This window comes from Carcharodon carcharias, chromosome 26 (assembly GCF_017639515.1).
Source record: "Carcharodon carcharias isolate sCarCar2 chromosome 26, sCarCar2.pri, whole genome shotgun sequence".
Lineage (NCBI taxonomy): Eukaryota > Metazoa > Chordata > Chondrichthyes > Lamniformes > Lamnidae > Carcharodon > Carcharodon carcharias.
The window spans coordinates 42,184,835-42,204,959 of NC_054492.1; the positions used below are offsets into that span (position 1 = coordinate 42,184,835).

The window sequence follows — 20,125 nt, forward strand, 5'->3', positions numbered from 1 at the left end:
GAGAAGAAGTCCTGTCTCTGAGAGCTGCCAGCCAATCAAATGGAACAATGGCCATTGCGGCAATTGCTGGGGGTCCCCAAAGCAGAGGACCTTTGCTGCATTCCACTCAAATTCAACCAATAGCCAGCAGCCTGGGACTTCTGGCTACCTTGTTCAAACCAGGATTTCAGGCTGCTCTTTGAAGTAATCCAGTCATAGTTGAAGGTTCTTCTCTAGACTCAGTAAGCGTTGACTGCCTCATGTGGGCCAGGTGTACAACTTCATACACCGAAAACTAGTAAAATATTACAGCTTACGTCTAATAGCAAGTCCTGATTGGGATTGAGGATAGCTGGGGGAATTGGGTGGGAGTTGATACTGTCAGGGTAGTTGGTGTTTGTTGGGAGTCTTGGCAGTTGGTGTTTATTGGAATACTTGGTGGTAGTTTTCTTAAAACATAGGGCAGAATTTTTCAAATGGCAGGCGGGCTCAGCAGGAGTGGGTGAGCGTGGCAGTGATCGCTGCCCACACCGCCATCTTATGCGGGCAGGCCAATTAAGGCCCACCCAGCGTAAGATGCGACCGGTAGCCAGCACTACCTGTGCAGGCAGGAGGAGGAGGAAGAGTCAGGGCTTTTCGCCTGCTCGCCAATTGTAAGGTTGGACAGGCAGTGTTAATAGGTAACTCTTTCAAGTACAAACACGTTTCCATCTGTTTTAGATGAAGTTACATTGTTCCATAGTTTGCCATTGTGAGATTTGAACTCTTGAGCTTGGGGTTACAAACTCAGTACCATAACCACTTGGCTATTTAGGCCAAGCCAAGTGTTAATAGGTACTTCAATTAATTTCTAAATGGCCTAAATAGGCCGTTTACATATCGGCGTGCACGCAGCTGATTCTGGCACGCGTCTGCTGAACAAAATATCGTGGGACTGCGCGATGATGTCGGGACGCATGCCCAATCATCGTGCGTCATTTTATGTCTCAGCGTGTCGGGCCCACCCCCACACACCGACTGAAAAATTCTGCCTATAGAAAATTTATAATACAAAAGGATCATGTCTACTATGCTGCCAGTAAAAGAATTATCCAGCCTAATCCTACTTTCCAGTAGCCCTGTAGGTTACCACACTTCGAATGCATATCTAAGTATTTTTTAGATGCAAATGAGGATTTCTTCCTTTGTGACCCTTTCAGGCCCCACCACTCTACATGAAAACATTTCTCCTCAACTGCCCCTCTAATTCTGCTGCCAATTTTTAAAAATCTGTGCCCCTGGTTATTGATCTCTCTACTATAGGTCCTTCTGATCCACTCTATTCAAGCCTCTTGTAATTTTATATACCTCAATTAAATCTCCCTCAGCCTCCTCTGCTCTCATGAAAACAACATCTGCCTATCTTTTCCCATGGCTAAAATTCTCCATTCCTGGCAACATCCTTGTAAATGTCATCTGTCCTCTCTCTAGTACAATAACATTCTCATGTAATGTGGTAACCAGGACTATACACAATACCCTAGTTGTGGCCCAACAATTGTTTTGTGCAGTTGGTGTTTGTTTGGAGGGGCTAGGGCCAGTTGATGTTTTTTGAGGGGAATGGTGGGCAGTTGGTGTATTTTGGGAGACATGGGTGACTGTTTTGAGGGGAGTGCGAGGGTCATATGTTTGAGGGTGCAGTTGAGGGAGAAGGAATGAATTTTAGGGGAGGTGTTGGGGGTCAGAGGTAATTGTTTATTGGGGAAATTTGAAAAAGGGTAAATGTTTGGCAAGGTCAGGCATGACTGTTTTGCCAATTATGCTTTCCTCTATGTGGTAGAGTTCTGATGGAGTGTGTGATGATCTTTCTCTATTTTGGGAGTTGGTGGAAGGAGATGAATGTCAGGCAACAACACATTTAACCCTCTGCTTCAATCAACTAAGCTACCACTGAGGGTATTGTGCAGGCTCCTCAGTCTTCACCATTCACGGATAGTTGACAAGTAGAATCCAGAAACACCACTCTGGAAAAAAACATAGGAACAGAACTTGGCCATTCAATCCCTCAAAACTGTTCCCCATATTAACTTTTAGCTCTGTTGGCTGATGTGGGAAACGATGACGAACACATACAATGTAGGACTTATTAATAGCTTTTTGTGGTGCATTTTCAGATGCAGTAAATTTTTGTAAAGAGCTCTGATCTGAGAGAGATTATTAAGCCACTAATGAGGTTTATAACCAATTGTCAATCCATATTGGTTTAGGTTTGAAACATATAGTAACTCATGATTTTTATACCAAATCTCAATTTATGCTATGGTGGGTTAGGTATGTCTGGTCCTATAAGGAGAGATTGAGTAAACTAGGCCTATATTCCATAGCATTTAGAAGAAAGAGCGGGGATCTCATCGAAACATAAAATTCGTAAGAGGCTTGACAGGTTGTTGTTATACAGATATAAACACCAATCGCTCATAACGGATCATGTAAACACATTGTGGGTTCAATTATTTAGAATGAGAACATTTATACATAGGTGGAAAGCTTGAAGACATCAGCATCAGAAAGTGAAAGCAAAACCAAGAGCGGATCATAAAACATGCTTCCCTTTTAGTGATGTCATGCTGCTATCTCTTAAAGGCATATTACAACAGATAAATGCTGGGAAGATGTTTCCCCTGATTATAAAGTCTAGAACTGGGCTCGCAGTCTGAAAATAAGATGTCAGCCATTTAGGACCAAGATGAGCAGAAATTTCTTTACTCAAAGGGTTGTAAATTCTTTGGAATTCTGCACCCAGAAAGCTGCTCAGTCATTGAGTATATTCTAGACAGAGGTTAATTATTTCTGAACACTAAGGGAATCTAGGGATATGGGAAGGTAGTGTTGGAGGTGGAAGATTAGTCATGATCTTATTGAACGGTGGAGCAGGTTCAAAGGGACGAATAGCTGAATTCTGTTCCTATTTCTTATGTAAATCCAGTAAAGGATTTTGCCACTAAAAGTTGACAAATGTTGTTCTTATTTGCCTTACCCAAGTATCTGCTGTCCTCAAAATGAAAGCAAAGCTGCCCTTTTTCAGGTCTCAGATAACTGTCCCTGTGGGTTGGCTGCACCATTCATTTCTTCTCTTCCCATTTTGTAATACGTGGTTCAGAAATGCAGTGGTATAATGCAAGAATGCTGAACATTGACTGCTCAGGTGATGATGCACTCAGTATTCAACATTCCTTTTGCATCCCATTTTAAGGACGTGTTACTTCTGAACATCCTAACACTCTAAAATGAATGTGGGAATGAGTTAATGACTGCAATCATTCAAACATGAAGTACAGCTTTTGAAACTTGAAAGTTATGTTTTTACATTTCCGCTGATGAACAGTAAGGTACTGCAATAAAATTTAAAAAAAACATTTTAGGCAGCAGATATTGGGGTAAGGCACATAAGGCCAAGTTTATACATGAACAAAAAGAAAATGCTGCTCTGCAGAATAGCCAGCATCTGTGGAGAAACAAACAGTGTTAATGTTTCAGGACTGGAGGAAGTAACAAGTTTCAAGCAAGTATAGAGGCAAGGAAAGGCAGAGAGGGGGGCCTGGACAAGAACAAAGGGAGAGTTTGTGATAGGGCAGAAGGCAGGAGAGATTAAATGAGAAAACGGATGATGGTGCAAGGCAAAAGGAGATGGTAATGGGACAAGCAAAGAAACAAAAAGATGGGTCTAGAGGAGCTATAAATGGTAATAGCAAAATCATTTTCAGCACCTGCTTTCTAAAAAAAAATGGGCTCAGTGTTTATGATCTAAAGTCATTGAAATCAATGTTAAGTCCATAAGATGAGGTGCAGTTGCTCAAACCTGTGTTGTTCTTTATTTGGACAATGTAGGAGTTCAAAGGCACAGTGGTCTGATTGGGAATGGGATATAGAATTAAAATGCTATGCAACCTGTTATAACCTTCCCACTCCCCACACTCCCACATCTCTTTCCCTGCCTCCATACGCCTCTAAAGTCTTCCAGTTCTGATGAAAACTTATGGACCTGAAACCTGGGGTAAGATTTTGTGTTTCGGGTCACAATGGGGTCAACTATGGGTCCCGATCTGCACTGTGATGGGGCAGTTACTCAACAGTGATTTTGCTTTGATTGCCCAATTAGTGGCCAGAGGGTATGCCAGCCATCCAATTAAGGATAGTGGACAGGGGCTGGAAGCCAGAGGACCTGCACCCTTTCAGCAACTTTGAAAAACTGACACAGCAGGGTGGGGGTATGGGGAAGGGCCTCAAAATTTGCTTGGAGTGCTGCAAAATTCAGTCAGCCTCTGATTCCTGGCGTTAATTGGTGTTTTGATTAGATTAACTAGCTACACTCTGGTTCTGGGCGGGTAGGTGTTCCACCCTTGTCCCAAACTGACCTTAAGCACAAAGGCTTGAGAGCAGGATGGTGCAGGTGAAATTACACACCCAACCGCCTCGATCCATTCTTGCCCCCATATTGGGCTGAAAATCCTGATCTTTTACTCTGCTTCACTCTTTATAGATGCAGCTTGACTTGCTGAGCATTTCCAGCATTTTCTATTTTTTATTCTAGATTTCTAACATATGCTTACAACTCTGATTTTCAATTTTAAGACAGAACTTAGGGTGTCTGTCTGTTTAAATCTTTTTTCAAGCAGAACCACATTACCTTTTTCCAGATTTTCATTCCATACATAAGGCAGTTCTTTCCCATTCCAGCATTGACATCTTTAATTAATTTTAACCATAGAAAGCAAGAGATGATACAGCCAATTGAGAATGGTACAGGAATCCAAATGTTTTTGTACACATAAACAACTTAACAGATGCTGACTAGCATATTGATAATAATCTTTTCATTAAAGAGGTAAGTTTAACAATTTAGGTTTTGACAGCAAATTCAAAATGAGGAATCCAGTCACAAAGGAAGAAGTTGGGAATCTTAGCTTGTGATTAACAACAACAACAACAACAGATGGAGAAATTTGTCTTCACAGCACTGCTTCTTGTGGCGCTAAAATGCTTACATTGGTTTCTGGTGGCAAGCAGTCCCAAGGTCCACTACGTGTACAGCGTTCATCACTGAGTTCAATGAAGAACATTGTGCAGGCCATGTACATAGTAACCCGCAGTGCTGTATGCTCCTGGGAATTGGCATAAGTCTGTATAGCTACATGAATGAATTTCTCTCCCTAAATATTTTGATCAAGGAATTCTAAATTCTAATAAACCTGTTACATTTTTCTCATTTATTTTCTTATTACTTACATCAGGAGTAATATTCTCAAAATTGAGTTTTTTTAAGAGGAAAGAGGTCATGTGTTCTGAAGATCTTGTGCAAGTGCAAATATAGTCCTGAAACACTGCAATCTCTCTTAGCAACCAAACTAAACAATAATGTTTGTGGGAGTATGAGGATTACACTGTGTAGCTGGCCCACAGATGTCTTTCTGGTACAACATGCCTCAAACTATTGTTTAATGCTGTTGTGCAGTGACCTTGATTTTGGCTGGAGGAGCTGATCAATGTTTGAATAAACCTGTCATCAAACACAGGTTGCTTCCGTGTATAAAAACTATTTAGTAAGTGCTTTACCCCTTTACATCATGGCAACCATGTGATTAATTTCATTCTGGATTTATACACGGCAGGGGAAAAAGACGTTTGTTATGCTGGATGGAAAAATAGAGATTACATTGCCAAGAATGCGTAGATGGTCTAAATAATGCACTAACCTCATGTTAACCACATTATCAAGGCATTTAAATCCCTCTTTCGTTCATTCATAACTATCATCAGGGGAGGCCTAAGGCTCTCCTTGTGGTACATGGAGAAATATTACTGCTCCTCCTGGACCATCAAAGGAAAGAAGACTACTGAACTTTTTCACCTTCTTAAGTTGCTGAACCTCTTCTAACCCTTTGGCCTAGTGGTTGTAAAGCCTTCCCCATGTGCGCCTTAGTCAAAATTGCAGTAGGGTCCCAATTACAGCATTGGGACCAGACATGCATATGCAAAGAAAGCTTTGGTTGGCTGCTCAGCAAGTTAAAACAGCAAGATTTTACCAGCTTCTGAAGTGGGTAAGTAAATCAGGAGATTTTAACTGCCTATTTGCCTGTTTTCAAAGAGTGGGTAGAGTTAAAATCAACCCCAATTTTTGCTGGAGCCACTTGTATCGTATCAAAATAATGGAATCAATACATGATTGAAGGCTAACTTGTGAATTTCATCATCAATTGAAAATAATGCTAGTTAACGCTTCCATAGTAATAATGTACACTTTTTCTTCAATGTATTCACAGAAAAACTGCAATGAAGACTGCAATTTTAGAGAGCTTATAGAGGAAAATAATTACAATACGTACGCTTCAGCAAAGTGGACGCATAATGGCCAACAAATGTTTGTTGCCTTGAACCAAAAAGGAGTAACCATTAGAGGCAAAAGGACAAAGAAAGAAAGTAAATCATCTCATTTCCTTCCTATGGCAATATCATAATGAAGTACACACGATGAGAACATCAATTCCACAAATAAAAGATGTTCCATCTCTGCACATGTATCACTGAAATCCTAACCACACAAGCTAAAATACTACTGACATCTGGAACAAGCTGGGCTTGCGCTTTGCTATAAAAACATACTTATAATTTTGCACGACTGTATTCTATGCAACCCAATGTTACAACAGATGTAAAAGGTGAATTTTTAAAATTTATTCCTAAACTCATATCTAAGAAACATTTGAATGAAAGTAGTATGACTGATTATCTAATCAAATGTGTAAAGAGGTGCAAGTAGTTTGTACATAGAACCTTTCCTTAAATAATACTTTTGGGGATAATGGTACTTCATACTTAAACAGTACTATATACATTTTCTAGATAATCTATGTTACATTAAGACACCTTGCATTCAAACTGATACATTTATTCCTTGAGAAAGCACTGTGGACTATTGTTGAATTAAATATCATCTAATATATGAATCTAGTGATGAATGTGTAGCTTTCCATACAGCATTTAATTTTTGTATTTCAATATTTTTAAAGAGAAAAATTGTAGTTACTGTAGTATTTTTGATTTTCACAAGATGGAGAGTGTTTAAATATCTTGTGGACAATCACAAATTTTGCCATGTTGTAAATGACTTGTGAAAATAATGATTCTACAGTGTTGGCAGTGCTGCTCAGCTCAATAAAAATTAATGCTTTGTATATGGATTTTTCCAGATCATTCATTTTAAAGTTGTGAAAAGTATGGATCACCACGTTAGTATTAGATTCTCTCTATGTAAAGGAACTACAGAGCCAATTGACATTTGGAAAACAAAATATGGCAAGTTTTCAATTTAAATCTACTGGATCTAGGTTTGAAATAGAATGCAACTGCTCCTTTTGGTAAATGAATGAGCACTGAAATCATTTTTCAACCTTATTTCATCTCTCAAGCTCATTAAACTGCAAATTATTCTATTTTAAATTTTTGATAAGGTGTTACAGCATTCCTATAGCTAAGAGCAGAAGAAACCAATTCCCACTCAGCAATGATCTGCTCATGAAGACCATTGCAAACCATTATAAACCATTGGCTGCCAACCTGTGAGTTTGTTTCCAATAAAAATAATACTTGTTCAAGAGGTTTAAGTACACTAATGTTCCTTTTGAAGGATGTGAGCTACATAGCACATTTACACCTTCAATACGTACTGCTGAATGGTGGAATTTGACAAATCTAATCCTAAAAGTAAAGAAATATCTGTTCACATATACCTATAAATTGTTTACATTTGCTTTCAATACAATTCCAGTCTCAGCTGTATACAATATATTGCTAGAAATGATAAAATTGTAATTTAGAAGGCCCAACTGTACTGCAGTCAGGAAATAATGTGACTGATGAAAATTAAAATTGGTTGTGTGGTTACAGACTTCACTACTAAAACTGTTAATAGCAGAAAAAAGAGAGTCAGATTTGCTGGCATGAAACCTTGGGGAATAAAGGAATTCAGCAGAAGAAATTGGTATTTTTTAAAAGGTTACTTAGGGGGTAGAAATTTGTCTCAAACAATGAAGCAAAACGGTTGATATTGGATCAACTTTCCATTATGTCCAGCACCTGATTTTTAGCTCCATTGTAGTCAATGGAACTGAACATGAGGCACTGTGCACAATGTGTTGCCTATTCAATATCATCTGTTTTATGCCACCACACAAGAACAACTTCTACCCCAAGCAACCTTTTACCAACTCCCAATCTCCTCAACTGTTTTCCTTTATTCTCTAATATTTTGTGTTTCAGGAGATTCAGTGCCTCTCATACATGCCCATTTTTTAAGCTAGTCTAAACAGTTAGCATTGCTAAGTTATTCTCACCTCAAATGCCAAGCATGAGAAAATTACAAGCTTTTTTATCTCAAAGATTGAGACTATCTGTGTATCTGACCGAGTTTCCAGCTCCTTATTTCCCTCTCCCATCTGTGACTATCCAAATTTTTCCCTTCACTACAACAATAGATCATAACAAAGCTCTCCCCCTTCTCTGCCTAGCCCTCTCAAACTGATCTCGCCCATTGGAGCTACATTATGGTCCCTTGATTTTGATTCAACCTGGCTGTATAACTACTTCTATTTGTCTCAGTGCTCATTAATAAGTCATTAATAGCTCTTTTGCACAAATAGCATCTCAATGCCCCTTCAATACAGAGATCACTCGCCTCTTCCAAAAGTTCATCCTCGAACCTTTGGTCCTCAAGCCACATTATGGACTCCTAATTTGAATAGACTTAGATGCTTAATATGCTGAGCACTCTACATTTTTGCTGGCTCCCAAAGCCTTTGAACATGCTTACTTGAATTGGCATGCGCTGGACATCTCTGAGGCATTATTGGACTCAAGCTTTCATGAGCAAAAAGAGAGGGGCAGATTCAGTCCATTCATTTTCTGCTAGCTCACAAAGCATTCATGTCTGGCGAGCATCATAGAGCACGTTTAATTGTCCCTGATCTTCCTGTTTTGAGTTGGACCAATGCCACCCTCTGGTGGCATCTAATTAAGGAATGACACTTGATAATTTAGCAGGTGCATGATTAACCTTACAAGATATCATATGGAGGTAAAAAGGCAGTAAAAGACAAACCTTCCAGTCAAGGACATTGATACCACTACTGAGGTACATGGACTTGTGCTAGAACCATGTGAACCACCACTGAATGAAATGGGTTACAGAAGAATGGCCATCATCTGGAAGCATACTGTGTGTTTTGTTCAAACTTGTACAATGTTTATGAAATTATAGCAATAGATGTTGCTTTGGATAAAAAAAATGATAGTTTCCCATTAACTAGGTAGTTCCAGTGATGGTTGACAATCTCACCCAAAATCCTCCCATTGTTAATTGACTCCTGCTTCTTGTAGTTCAGAGTGTATAGAAATAGGACGCAGGGATTTCTGACTTCTTGTCCAAGTTTTCAGATTCAGATAGTGCCCAATCCCACGCTGGTTCATTTGAAATACAATCTATTCTATGGGTCATTTTTTATACTTCCTACAGTGATACACATTGCCTTACATTCATTTGTATTGAAAATCCATTTACCATGTGATAGCACATCGCTTTACATTTGTTTGTACCCCTGGATACCATTAATCTGAGTTTCACTAGTAATCACCTGGCCAAATAACTTGCAGCAACAGTACATTAAGGTTTAATTTTGCAATAAGTATGTGTTCTTCATATTATTTATAAATAGTATATAATTTGTAACATAGTCTGTCATTTTGTCAAGCAACACAAGAATTATTAAGTCTGGAGACAACAGCCTTTACTTCATCTTTAGAATAAAATACAGTATAACTAATAAGTGTTGGTTTTACTTTCTTCCTTTAAAGAGTCCAGAGCAATCCAGAAAACAACCAGTGATTTATGACTGTTGAGCTGTGACTTGAATTGCACATACTTCACTAAGAATAACTGTAAGGCAGAGGTGGTAACGTAGTAGTGATGTCACTAGACTAGCAATCCAGAGGCCCTGGCTAATGCTTTGGGGGGCATGAGTTCAAATCCCACCATGGCAGCTAGTGGAATTTAAATCCAATTAATAAATCTGGAATTAAAAGCTAGTATCAGTAATGTTGATTGCAATAAAAGCTCATCCGATTCACTAATGCCCCTTTAGGGAAGGAAATCTGCTGCCTTTACCTGGCATGTGACTCCAGTTGACTTTTAATTGGCCTCTGAAATGGACTAGCAAGCCACTCAATTGTATCAAACTGCTACAGGAAAGTCAATAACAAAAGAAACCAGATGGCTTAGGCACCAGAAACGACAACAGCACACCCGCCCTGTTCACCCTGCAAAGTCCTGAGAGAGGCGTCCCACAGGCTAGTCAAGCAATACCCTGACATAGTCACACTCATGGAATCATACCCTCCAGACAATATCCCAGGCACCACCATCACCATCCCTGGATATAGCCTGTCCTCCCAACAGGACAGACCCACCAGAGGTGGTGGCACAGTCATAGAGGTCTACAGCACAGAAAAAGGCCCTTCAACCAGTCAAACAAATACCTAACTATTCAAATCCCATTTTCCAGCACTAGGCCCATAGCCTTGTACGCCATGGCATCGCATGTGCACATCCAAATACTTCTTAAATGTTAATGAGGAAATAGTGGTATACAGTCGGAAGGGAGTTTCCCAAGGAGTCCTCAACACTATGACCCTGTGAAATCTCATGGCATCAGATCAAACATGGGCAAGGAAACCTCTTGCTGATCACTACATACTGTGCCCCCTCAGCTGATGAATCCATGTTGACACCACTTGGAAGAAGAACTGAGGGTGGCAAGGGCCAGAATGTATGTTGGGTGGGGGACTTCAATGTCCAACACCAAGAGTGGCTCAGTAGCACCATTACTGACTGAGCTGGTTGAGTCCTCAAGGACATAGCTGCTAGACTGGGGCTGTGGCAGGCGGTGAGGAAACCAACAAGAGGGAAAAACATACTTGACCTTGTCCTCACTGTTTCATCGTGTGTTTGGGGTCTAGACGGGGTTCTTTGGAGCTTGTCTATTCTCCCAAAGTAAGCTGCTGAGTCTATAGTTTGTTAAAAACATTACTCTTAATTTACAGCTACCATGTTCATATTGGGAACTCTATGCAAGGTTAGAATTTCTCCTTCCAATAGATCTCTGTTACTCATTCATATGGTGTTACATCATCACTACATCAGCATCATGTACTTCTGATGTTAACCCTTCACTCTACATCTCCCCACCAAGTCTTTATCGCAATTATATACACCCTCCTACACTCACCAACCTACCTGTCACATATGCTTCTGTCCACAACAGTATCATTAGGAGTGACCACATCGTGTTGTATGGCACTACCACAGTACTAAATGGGATAAACCTGGACATCCATGAGGCATTGTGGGCCATCAACAGCAGCAAAATTGTATATTCAACACAATCTCCCACTCTACCATTGCCATCAAATTGGGGGATCAACCCTGGTTCAACAAAACTTGCAGGGGAGAATACCAGGAGCACCAGGAGGCATATCTGAATATGAGGTGTCAATCTGGTGAAGCAACAGCACAGGACTACTTCCACACTAAACACTGGAAGCAGCATGCGACAGACAGAGCTAAGTGATCCTACAACCAACAGATCAGATTAAAACTCTGCAGTCCTGCCACATCTAGTTGTGAATGGTGATGGACAATTAAACTACTAACTGGAGGAGAGGTTCCACAAATATCCCCAACCTCAATGATGGTGGAGCCCAGCACATCAGTGTAAAAGACAAGACTGAAGTCTTTGCAACCATCTGTAGCCAGAAGTGTTGTGTAGATGATCCATCTCAGCCTCCTTCTAAGGTCCCCAACATCACAGATGCTAGTTTTAGCCAATTTGATTCAGTCCATGTGATATCAAGAAATGGCTGATGGCATCGAATGCTGAAAAGTCTATGGGCCTTGAAAACATTCCAGTAATAGTACTGAAGACTTGGGCTTCAGAATTATCCTTGCTCCTAGCCAACACTGATGATTCAACACTGGCATTTATCTGAAGATGTGGAAAATTGTCCAGATGTGTCCTGTCCACAAAAACAGGACAAATCCAACCCAACCAATTACCACCCATCACTCCACTCTTCATCATCAGCAAAGTGATGAAGGGGTCATCAACAATGCTTTAAGCTGCACCTAGTCAGCAATAACCTGCTTACTGACACTCAGTTTGGTTCTGCCAGGCCACTCAGTTCCTGACCTCATTAGACCTTTAGTCTAAACACAGACAAAAGAGCTGAACCCAAGAGGTGAGGTGAGAGTGACTGCCATTGACAACAAGGCAGCATTTGACCGAGTGTGGTATCAAGGAGCCCCTAGCCAAACTGGAGTCAATACGAATCGGGGGAAAACTCTGCATTGGTTGGAGTCATACCTTGCACAAATGAAGATGGTTGTGGCTATGGAGTTCAATCATTTCAGTCCTGGGACATCATTGCAGGAGTTCCTCAGAGTAGTGTCCTTGGCCCATCCATCTTCAGCTGTTTCATCATTGACATTCCCTCCATCATATGGTCAGAAGAGGGGGGAATGTTCGCTGATTACACAATGTTCAACACCATTCGTGACTCCTCAGATACCGAAGCAGTCTGTCTCCATATGCAGCAAGATCCAGACAACATTCAGGCTTGGGCTGATAAGTGACAGGTAACATTCGTGTCATAAAAATGCCAGGTAATGATCATCTCCAACAAGAGAAAATCTAACCATCTCCCCTTGCCATTCAAGAGCATTATCATCGCTGAATGCCCCAGTATCAATGTCCTGGGGGTTCTATTGAGCATAAACCAAACTGGACCAGCCATATAAACATGGTGGTTACAAGGGCAGGTCAGAGGCTGGGAATTCTGCAGTGAGCAATTCACCTCCTGATCCCCCAAAGCCTGTCCACCATCTACAAGGCACAAGTCAGGAATGTGATGGAATACTCTCCAATTGCCTGGTTGAGTGCAGCTCCAACAACATTGAAGATGTTTGACACCATGCAGGATAAAGCATCACACTTGACTGGCACCCCATCCACCACTTTTAACATTCACAGCCTCCACCACTGATGCACAGTGGCAGCAGTGTGTACCATCCACAAGATGTACTGCAGCAACTCACCAAGGCTTCTTTGACAGCACCTTCCAAACCCGTGACCTCTACCATCTAGAAGGACAACAGCAGCAGATGCATGGGAATGCTACCACCTGAAAATTCCCTACCAAGCCACACATCATCCTGACTTGGAACTATATTGCTGTTTCTTCACTGTCACTGGGTCAAAATCCTGGAACTCCCTTCCTAATAGCCCTTTGGGTGTACCTACAACACATGGACTGCAGTGGTTTAAGAAGGTGACACACCACCACCTTCTCAAGGGCAATTAGAAGTGGGCAATAAATGCTGGCCTAGCCAGTGACGCCAACATCCCATGAAAGAATAATTTTTTAAAAATTAACATAACTGATTAAAGCCATTGACCAAACTACAGACATGAATGCCAATCTCCCACACTTATAATCAACCACAAATACATAATTCAATCCGGCAAATCAATCTTCTTTTGTTCTAGTCTGCTACCTTCATGATCCACCAATACCACAGTAAGCACGCTCACTCCCCAGTTCACAGTTAACCACAATGTGAAGATATTGACAACAACAACTTGAATTTATATAGCACCATTAACATAGGAAAAAATTCCAAGGCGTTTTACAGGGTTGTTATGAAATAAAGTTTGACACATAACCACGTAAGATGAAGCTAAGACAAATGGCCAAGAGATTGATCAATGAGGTAGGATTTAAGGAGTGCCTTAAAGGAGGAGGCAGATATATAGGCAGAGGGGTTTAAGGAGGGATTTTCAGGCCTTAGGGCCTAGGCAGTTGAAAGCACATCTGCCAATGGTGGAACAATGAAAATCTGGGGTGCACAAGAGGCCAGAATTGGAGGAGTGTGGAGATCTTGGAGGGTTGTCAATAAAGAAATTAACTTCTATACCTTGGTCCTCTAACATAAATAGTTTCCAGATTAATCATCACAAACATCACTGCCCCAAGGATTTATTTTAGAAATGCAAAATAGTTCCTTTAAAAAAGGATGAACAAGAAGGGGAAATATGGCAACAGCAAAATAGTGAAGGTGGGAGCAAATCTGGGATGAGGAATATGCCCAAAAATTGACAATTGGTAATATTATTGGTGACACAAAAGACCATCTTCCATGAAGGTTTGGGCAGATATTAGGTTCTCCGATATCGGGATCAAATTGGGATTCCAACCCCTCACCGTGTGGGCAACAGTCATCCTGTGGTGGTTTTCCCTGAATCTGCTCATTATTGGCCAGAGGGTGGGCTTGCCATCCAATTAACACACCCTCTCAGCAATTTTTAAAACTTTTAAATTAAAAATGGCCACAAGTGCTGAACCACCTTCATGGAGGGGGAGCCCCTCCACAGAGCTGCTTGTGGCTGCAGCTGTGACCAAGTAGATGGGGAGGCCCTGAAAGGCAGCCTGGAAGGCTGGTCCCTCAGTCTGCTACCAGTCCAGGCCACCTCCAGGCAGCTGGTCTGGTTCCCAATGCTGCAGGAGACAAAATGTCTGCCCTTAATCACTATCAGAAATCGGCAGAGCAGGATTACTGCCTCTCCAGTATTATAAGCAACGACCCTGCCATCGTTTCCAGATTGCATCATTGGATTTAAAAGACCTGCCGTAGCTAAGTGGGGCCTTTTAGAATTTTATATGTTTCAATCAGATCCCCTTTCATTCTAGTGAATACAGGCCCAGTCAAACCAGTCTCTCCTCATACGACAGTCCTGTCATTCCCAGTATCAGCCTAGTGAACCTTCGCTGCACTCCTCTATGGCAAGTATATCCTTTCTTAGGTAGGGAGGGCAAAACTCCATGCAATACTCCAGGGCCTGAATCTTCTGGTCGGTGTGCGGGAGCGAGCCCTGCTTGCTGACGTGTAAAATGGTCATGCGTGCGTCCCGGTGTCACCCACTCAGTGCCCCAACAGGGAGAATATTCTCCCCCAGGTGTGTTCTCACCTAGGCCTTGTATAACTGCAATAAGACATCCCTATTTCTGAACTCAAATCCCTTTGCAATGAAGGCCAGCATACCATTGGGCTTCCTAATTGCTTGCTGCACCTGCCTGTTTACTTTCATTGACTTGTGAACAAGGACATCCAGATCCCTTTGTACATCCACATTTCCCAATATAATCACCATTTAAATAATACTCTGCCTTTTTGTTTTTCATACCAAAGTGTATAACTTCACATTTATCCACTTTATACTGCATCTGCCGTGTGTTTGCCCATGCATACAACTTGTCTAAATCGCCCTGAAGCCTTCGTGCATCCTCTTCACAACTCACAACCTCACCCAGTTTTGTGTCAAATCTTTTTTTTCAACTTTTGTTGAAAAGGAAAATGAGAGGAGCCGGGAGTTGAAGAGGAGCGCAAGAGGAGCCGGGAGTTGAAGAGGATCGCGAGAGGTGCCGGGAGTTAAAGAGGAGCTGGGAGAGCAGAGGTGACTGAGGGAGTTTGGTGAGGAAAGAATGAGGTGATCCTTTGAGTACTGTGAGTACGGTCAGCTAAGTATTTACTACTTTTATTGCTTATAGTTTTTAAGGTCTTATTTTGTGGTTCATTGTAAGGGCTATATTCTGTAACAATGAAGAACAGGGAAGAAGGGCCCTAGAGCATTTGATAGTATTTGATATTAAGTATCTTCCAAAAGATTTAATTTAAAGGGGCAAATCATGGCAAGAGAGCTCAAAGCTGTGGCATGCTCCTCCTGCTCTATGTGGGAAGCCGGGAACATTTCCAGTGGCCGGGGCCAGCATGTGTGCAGGAAGTGTTTCCAGCTGCAGCTCCTGGAAGCCCAGGTTTCAGAGCTGGAGCGGCAGATGGGGACACTATGGAGCATCTGTGAGGCGGAGAATATCGTGGATAGCATGTATAGAGCGGTGGTCACACTGCAGGCTAAGAGTCCACAGGCAGGAAGGGAATGGGTAACCACCAGGCAGAGCAAAAGGACTAGGCAGGCAGTGCAGGATTCTCCTGTGGCTATTCCCCTGCAAAACAGATATACCGCTCTGGATACTGTTGAGGGGAATGGCCTCTCAGGGGACAGTAGAAACAGCCAAATTCGTTGCACCACGGTTAGCTCTACTGCACAGGGGAGGAGTAAAAAGCAAGGGAATGCAATAGTTATTTGAGATTCAATTGTAAGGGGAACAGATAGGCGTTTCTGTGGCCGCAACGAGACTCCAGGATGGTATGTTGCCTCCCTGGTGCTAGGGTCAAGGATTTCTCAAAGCAACTACAGGACATTCTGAAGGGGGAGGGTGAACAGCCAGTGGTCGTGATACACATTGGTACAAAATGGGATGAGGTCCTAAAGACAGGATATAGGGAGTTAGGAAGTAAGTTGAAAAGTAGGACCTCAAAGGTAATGATCTCAGGATTACTACCAGTGCCACGTGCTAGTCAGAGTAGAAATAGTAGGATATATTGGATGAATACGTGGCTGAAGAGATGGCGTGAGGGGGAGTGTTTCAGATTCCTGGGACATTGGGACCGGTTCTGGGGGAGGTGGGATCAGTACAAACTGGACGGGTTACACCTGGGCAGGACTGGGACTGATGTCCTACGGGAAATATTTGCTAGAGTGGTTGAGGAGGGTTTATATTAAAATGGCAGGGGGATGGAAACCTACGCAAGGAGTCAGAGGAAGGGGAATCAAGGACAAGAACAAAAGACAGAAAGGGGAACAAGAAAAGTGATAGGCAGAGAAATCAAGGGCAAGAATCAAACAGGGTCTCAGTGAAAAGTAGTAGGAGTGGGACAAGTAATGTTAAAAAGACAAGCCTTAAGGCTTGGTGCCTTAACACAAGGAGCATTCGCAATAAAGTGGATGAATTAACCACGCAGATAGATGTAAACAGGTATGATATAGTCGGGATTACGGAGACTTGGCTGCAGGGTGACCAGGGATGGGAACTGAACATCCAGAGGTATTCAGTATTTAGGAAGGACGCACAAAAAGGAAAAGGCAGTGGAGTTGCATTGCTGGTTAAAGAGGAAATTAACGCAATAGTGAGGAAAGATATTAGCTCCGACGATGTGGAATCTGTATGGGTAGAGCTGAAAAACACTAAGGGTCAAAAAACGTTAGTGGGGGTTGTATATAGACCCCCAAACTGTAGTGGTGATGTTGGGAATGGCATTAAATAGGAAATTAGAGATGCATGCAATAAAGGAACATCTATAATTATGGGTGACTTCAATATGCATATAGATTGAGCAAATCAAATTAGTAACAATACTGTAGAGGAGGAATTCCTGGAATGTATACGGGATGGTTTTCTGGACTAATACATTGAGGAACCGACTAGAGAACAGGCCATCCTAGATTGGGTATTGTGAAATGAGAAAGGAATAATTGGCAATCTAGTTGTGCGAGGCCCCTTGGGGATGAACGACTATAATATGATAGAATTCTTCATCAAGATAGAGAGTGATGTGGTTGATTCTGAGACTAGGGTCCTGAATCTTAATAAAGGAAACTATGATGGTATGAGGCGCAAGTTGGCTATGATGGATTGGGAAACGTTACTTAAAGGGATGACGGTGGATAGGCATTGGCAAACATTCAAAGAGCGCATGGGTGAACTGCAACAATTGTTTATTCTTGTCTGGCACAAAAGTAATACAGGAAAGGTGGCCAAACCATGGCTTACAAGGGAAATTAGAGATAGTATTAGATCCAAGGAAGAGGCATACACATTGGCCAGAAAAAACAACAGACCTGAGGACTGGGAGCACTTTAGAATTCAGCAGAGGAGGACCAGGGGATTGATAAAGAAGGGGATAATAGAGTATGAGAGTAAGCTTGCGGGAAACATAAAAACTGACTGTAAAAGTTTCTATAGGTATGTGAAGAAAGAAAACTTGGTGAAGACAAATGTAGGTGCCTTATAGTCAGAAACAGGGGAATTTATAATGGGGAACAAAGAAATGGCTGACCAACTAAATACGTACTTTGATTCTGTCTTCACAAAGGAGGACACAAATAACATACCAGAAATGTTGGGGATCACAGAGTTTAGTGAGAGGGAGGAACTGAAAGAAATCAGTCTTAGTAGGGAAATGGTGCTGGGGAAATTGATGGGATTGAAGGCCGATAAATCCATAGGGCCTGAAAATCTACATCTCAGAGTACTTAAGGAAGTGGCCCTAGAAATAGTGGATGCGTTGGTGGTCATCTTCCGAGATTCTATAGACTCTGGAACAGTTCCTACAGATTGGAGGGTAGCTAATGTAACCCCACTATTTAAAAAGAGAGGTAGAGAGAAAACGGAATTATAGACCAGTCAGCCTGAAGTTAGTAGTGGGGAAAATTCTAGAGTCTATTATAAAAGATTTAATAGCTGAGCATTTGGAAAACAGTGGCAGAATCGGACAGAGTCAGCATGGATTTACGAAAAGGAAATCATACTTGACAAATCTACTGGAATTTTTCCAGGATGTAACTAGTAGAGTTGATGAGGGGGAGCAAGTGGATGTGGTTTATTTGGACTTTCAGAAGGCTTTCGACAAAGTTCCACATAAAAGATTGGCGTGTAAAGTTAAAGCGCATGGGATTGGGGGTAGTATATTGAGATAGAAAACTGGTTGGCAGACAGGAAACAAAGAGTAGAAATAAATGGCTCTTTTTCCAAATGGCAGGCAGTGACTAGTGGGGTACCGCAGGGATTGGTGCTGGGACCCCAGCCATTCATAATATATATTGATTTAGATGAGGGAACTAAATGTAATATCTCCAAATTTGCAGATGACACAAAGCTAGATGGAAGGGTGGGCTGTGAGGAGATGCAGAGATGCTTCAGTGTGATTTGGACAAGCTGAGTGAGTGGGCAAATGCATGGCAGATGTAATATAAGTGAATAAATGTGAGGTTATCCACTCTGGTAGCAAAAACAGGAAGGCAGATTATTATCTGAATGGCTATAAATTGAGAGAGGGGAATGTGCAAAGAGACCTTGGTGTCCTCATACACCAGTCGCTGAAGGTAATCATGTAGGTGCAGCAGGCGGTAAAGAAGGCAAATGGTATGTTGGCCTTCATAGCGAGAGGATTCGAGTACAGAGGAGCAGGGGTGTCTTGCTGCAATTATACAGGGTCTTGGTGAGACCACACCTGGAATATTGTGTGCAGTTTTGGTCTCCTTATCTGAGGAAGGATGTTCTTTCTAAAGTGGGAGTGCAGCGAAGGTTTACCAGACTGATTCCTGGGATGGCGTGACTGACATACGAGGAGAGATTGAGTCGGTTAGGATTATATTCGCTGGAGTTCAGAAGAATGAGGGGGGATCTCATAGAAACCTATAAAATTCTGACAGGATTAGATAGGGTAGATGCAGGATGAGTGTTCCCAATGGTGGGGAAGTCCAGAACCAGGGGTCACAGTCTGAGGATACTGGGTAGACCATTTGAGATGAGGAGAAATTTCTTGACCCAGTGAGTGGTGAGCCTGTAGAAAGTGGTTGAGGCCAAAACATTGTATGTTTTCAAGGAGTTAGATGTAGCTTTTGGGGCAAAAGGGATCAAAGAATACGGGGGGAAAGCAGGAGCAGGCTACTGAGTTGGATGATCAGCCACGATCATAATGAATGGCGGAGCAGGCTCGAAGGGCCAAGTGGCCTACTCCTGCTCCTATTTTCTATGTATGTTTCTATGTGTCATCAGCAAGCTTGGAAATATTGCATTTGCTTTCCTCATCCAAGTCATTTATATATATCATGAATAGCTGGGGCCCAAGCACTGATCCCTGCAGTACACCACTAGTCACCGCCTGCCATCCGGAAAAAGACCCATTTATTCCCACTCTCTGTTTCCGGTCTGTCAACCAATTCTCAATCCATGCCAGTATATTACCCCTGATCCTATGTGCTTTAATTTTGGCCACTAGACTCTTATGTAGGACCTTAACAAAAGTGTTCTTGAAATCCAATTACACCACATCCATTGGTTCTCCCTTATCTATTCTACTAGTTACATCCTCAAAAAACTCCAG

The 20,125-nt window shown here is 41.9% G+C and overlaps 1 protein-coding gene across 2 annotated transcripts in view; it reads left to right on the forward strand.

The window, feature by feature from the left end:
* fgf7 (fibroblast growth factor 7) overlaps positions 1-7,180 on the forward strand; it is a 69,266-nt gene extending 62,086 nt beyond the window's left edge. For both annotated transcript variants that reach the window (XM_041175347.1, XM_041175346.1), the window contains one exon: positions 6,279-7,180. In XM_041175347.1, coding sequence (XP_041031281.1) covers positions 6,279-6,473 — 195 coding nt within the window. In that variant the 3' untranslated portion in view covers positions 6,474-7,180. The remainder of the gene's footprint in view (positions 1-6,278) is intronic.
* The last annotated feature ends 12,945 nt before the right edge of the window (positions 7,181-20,125 follow it).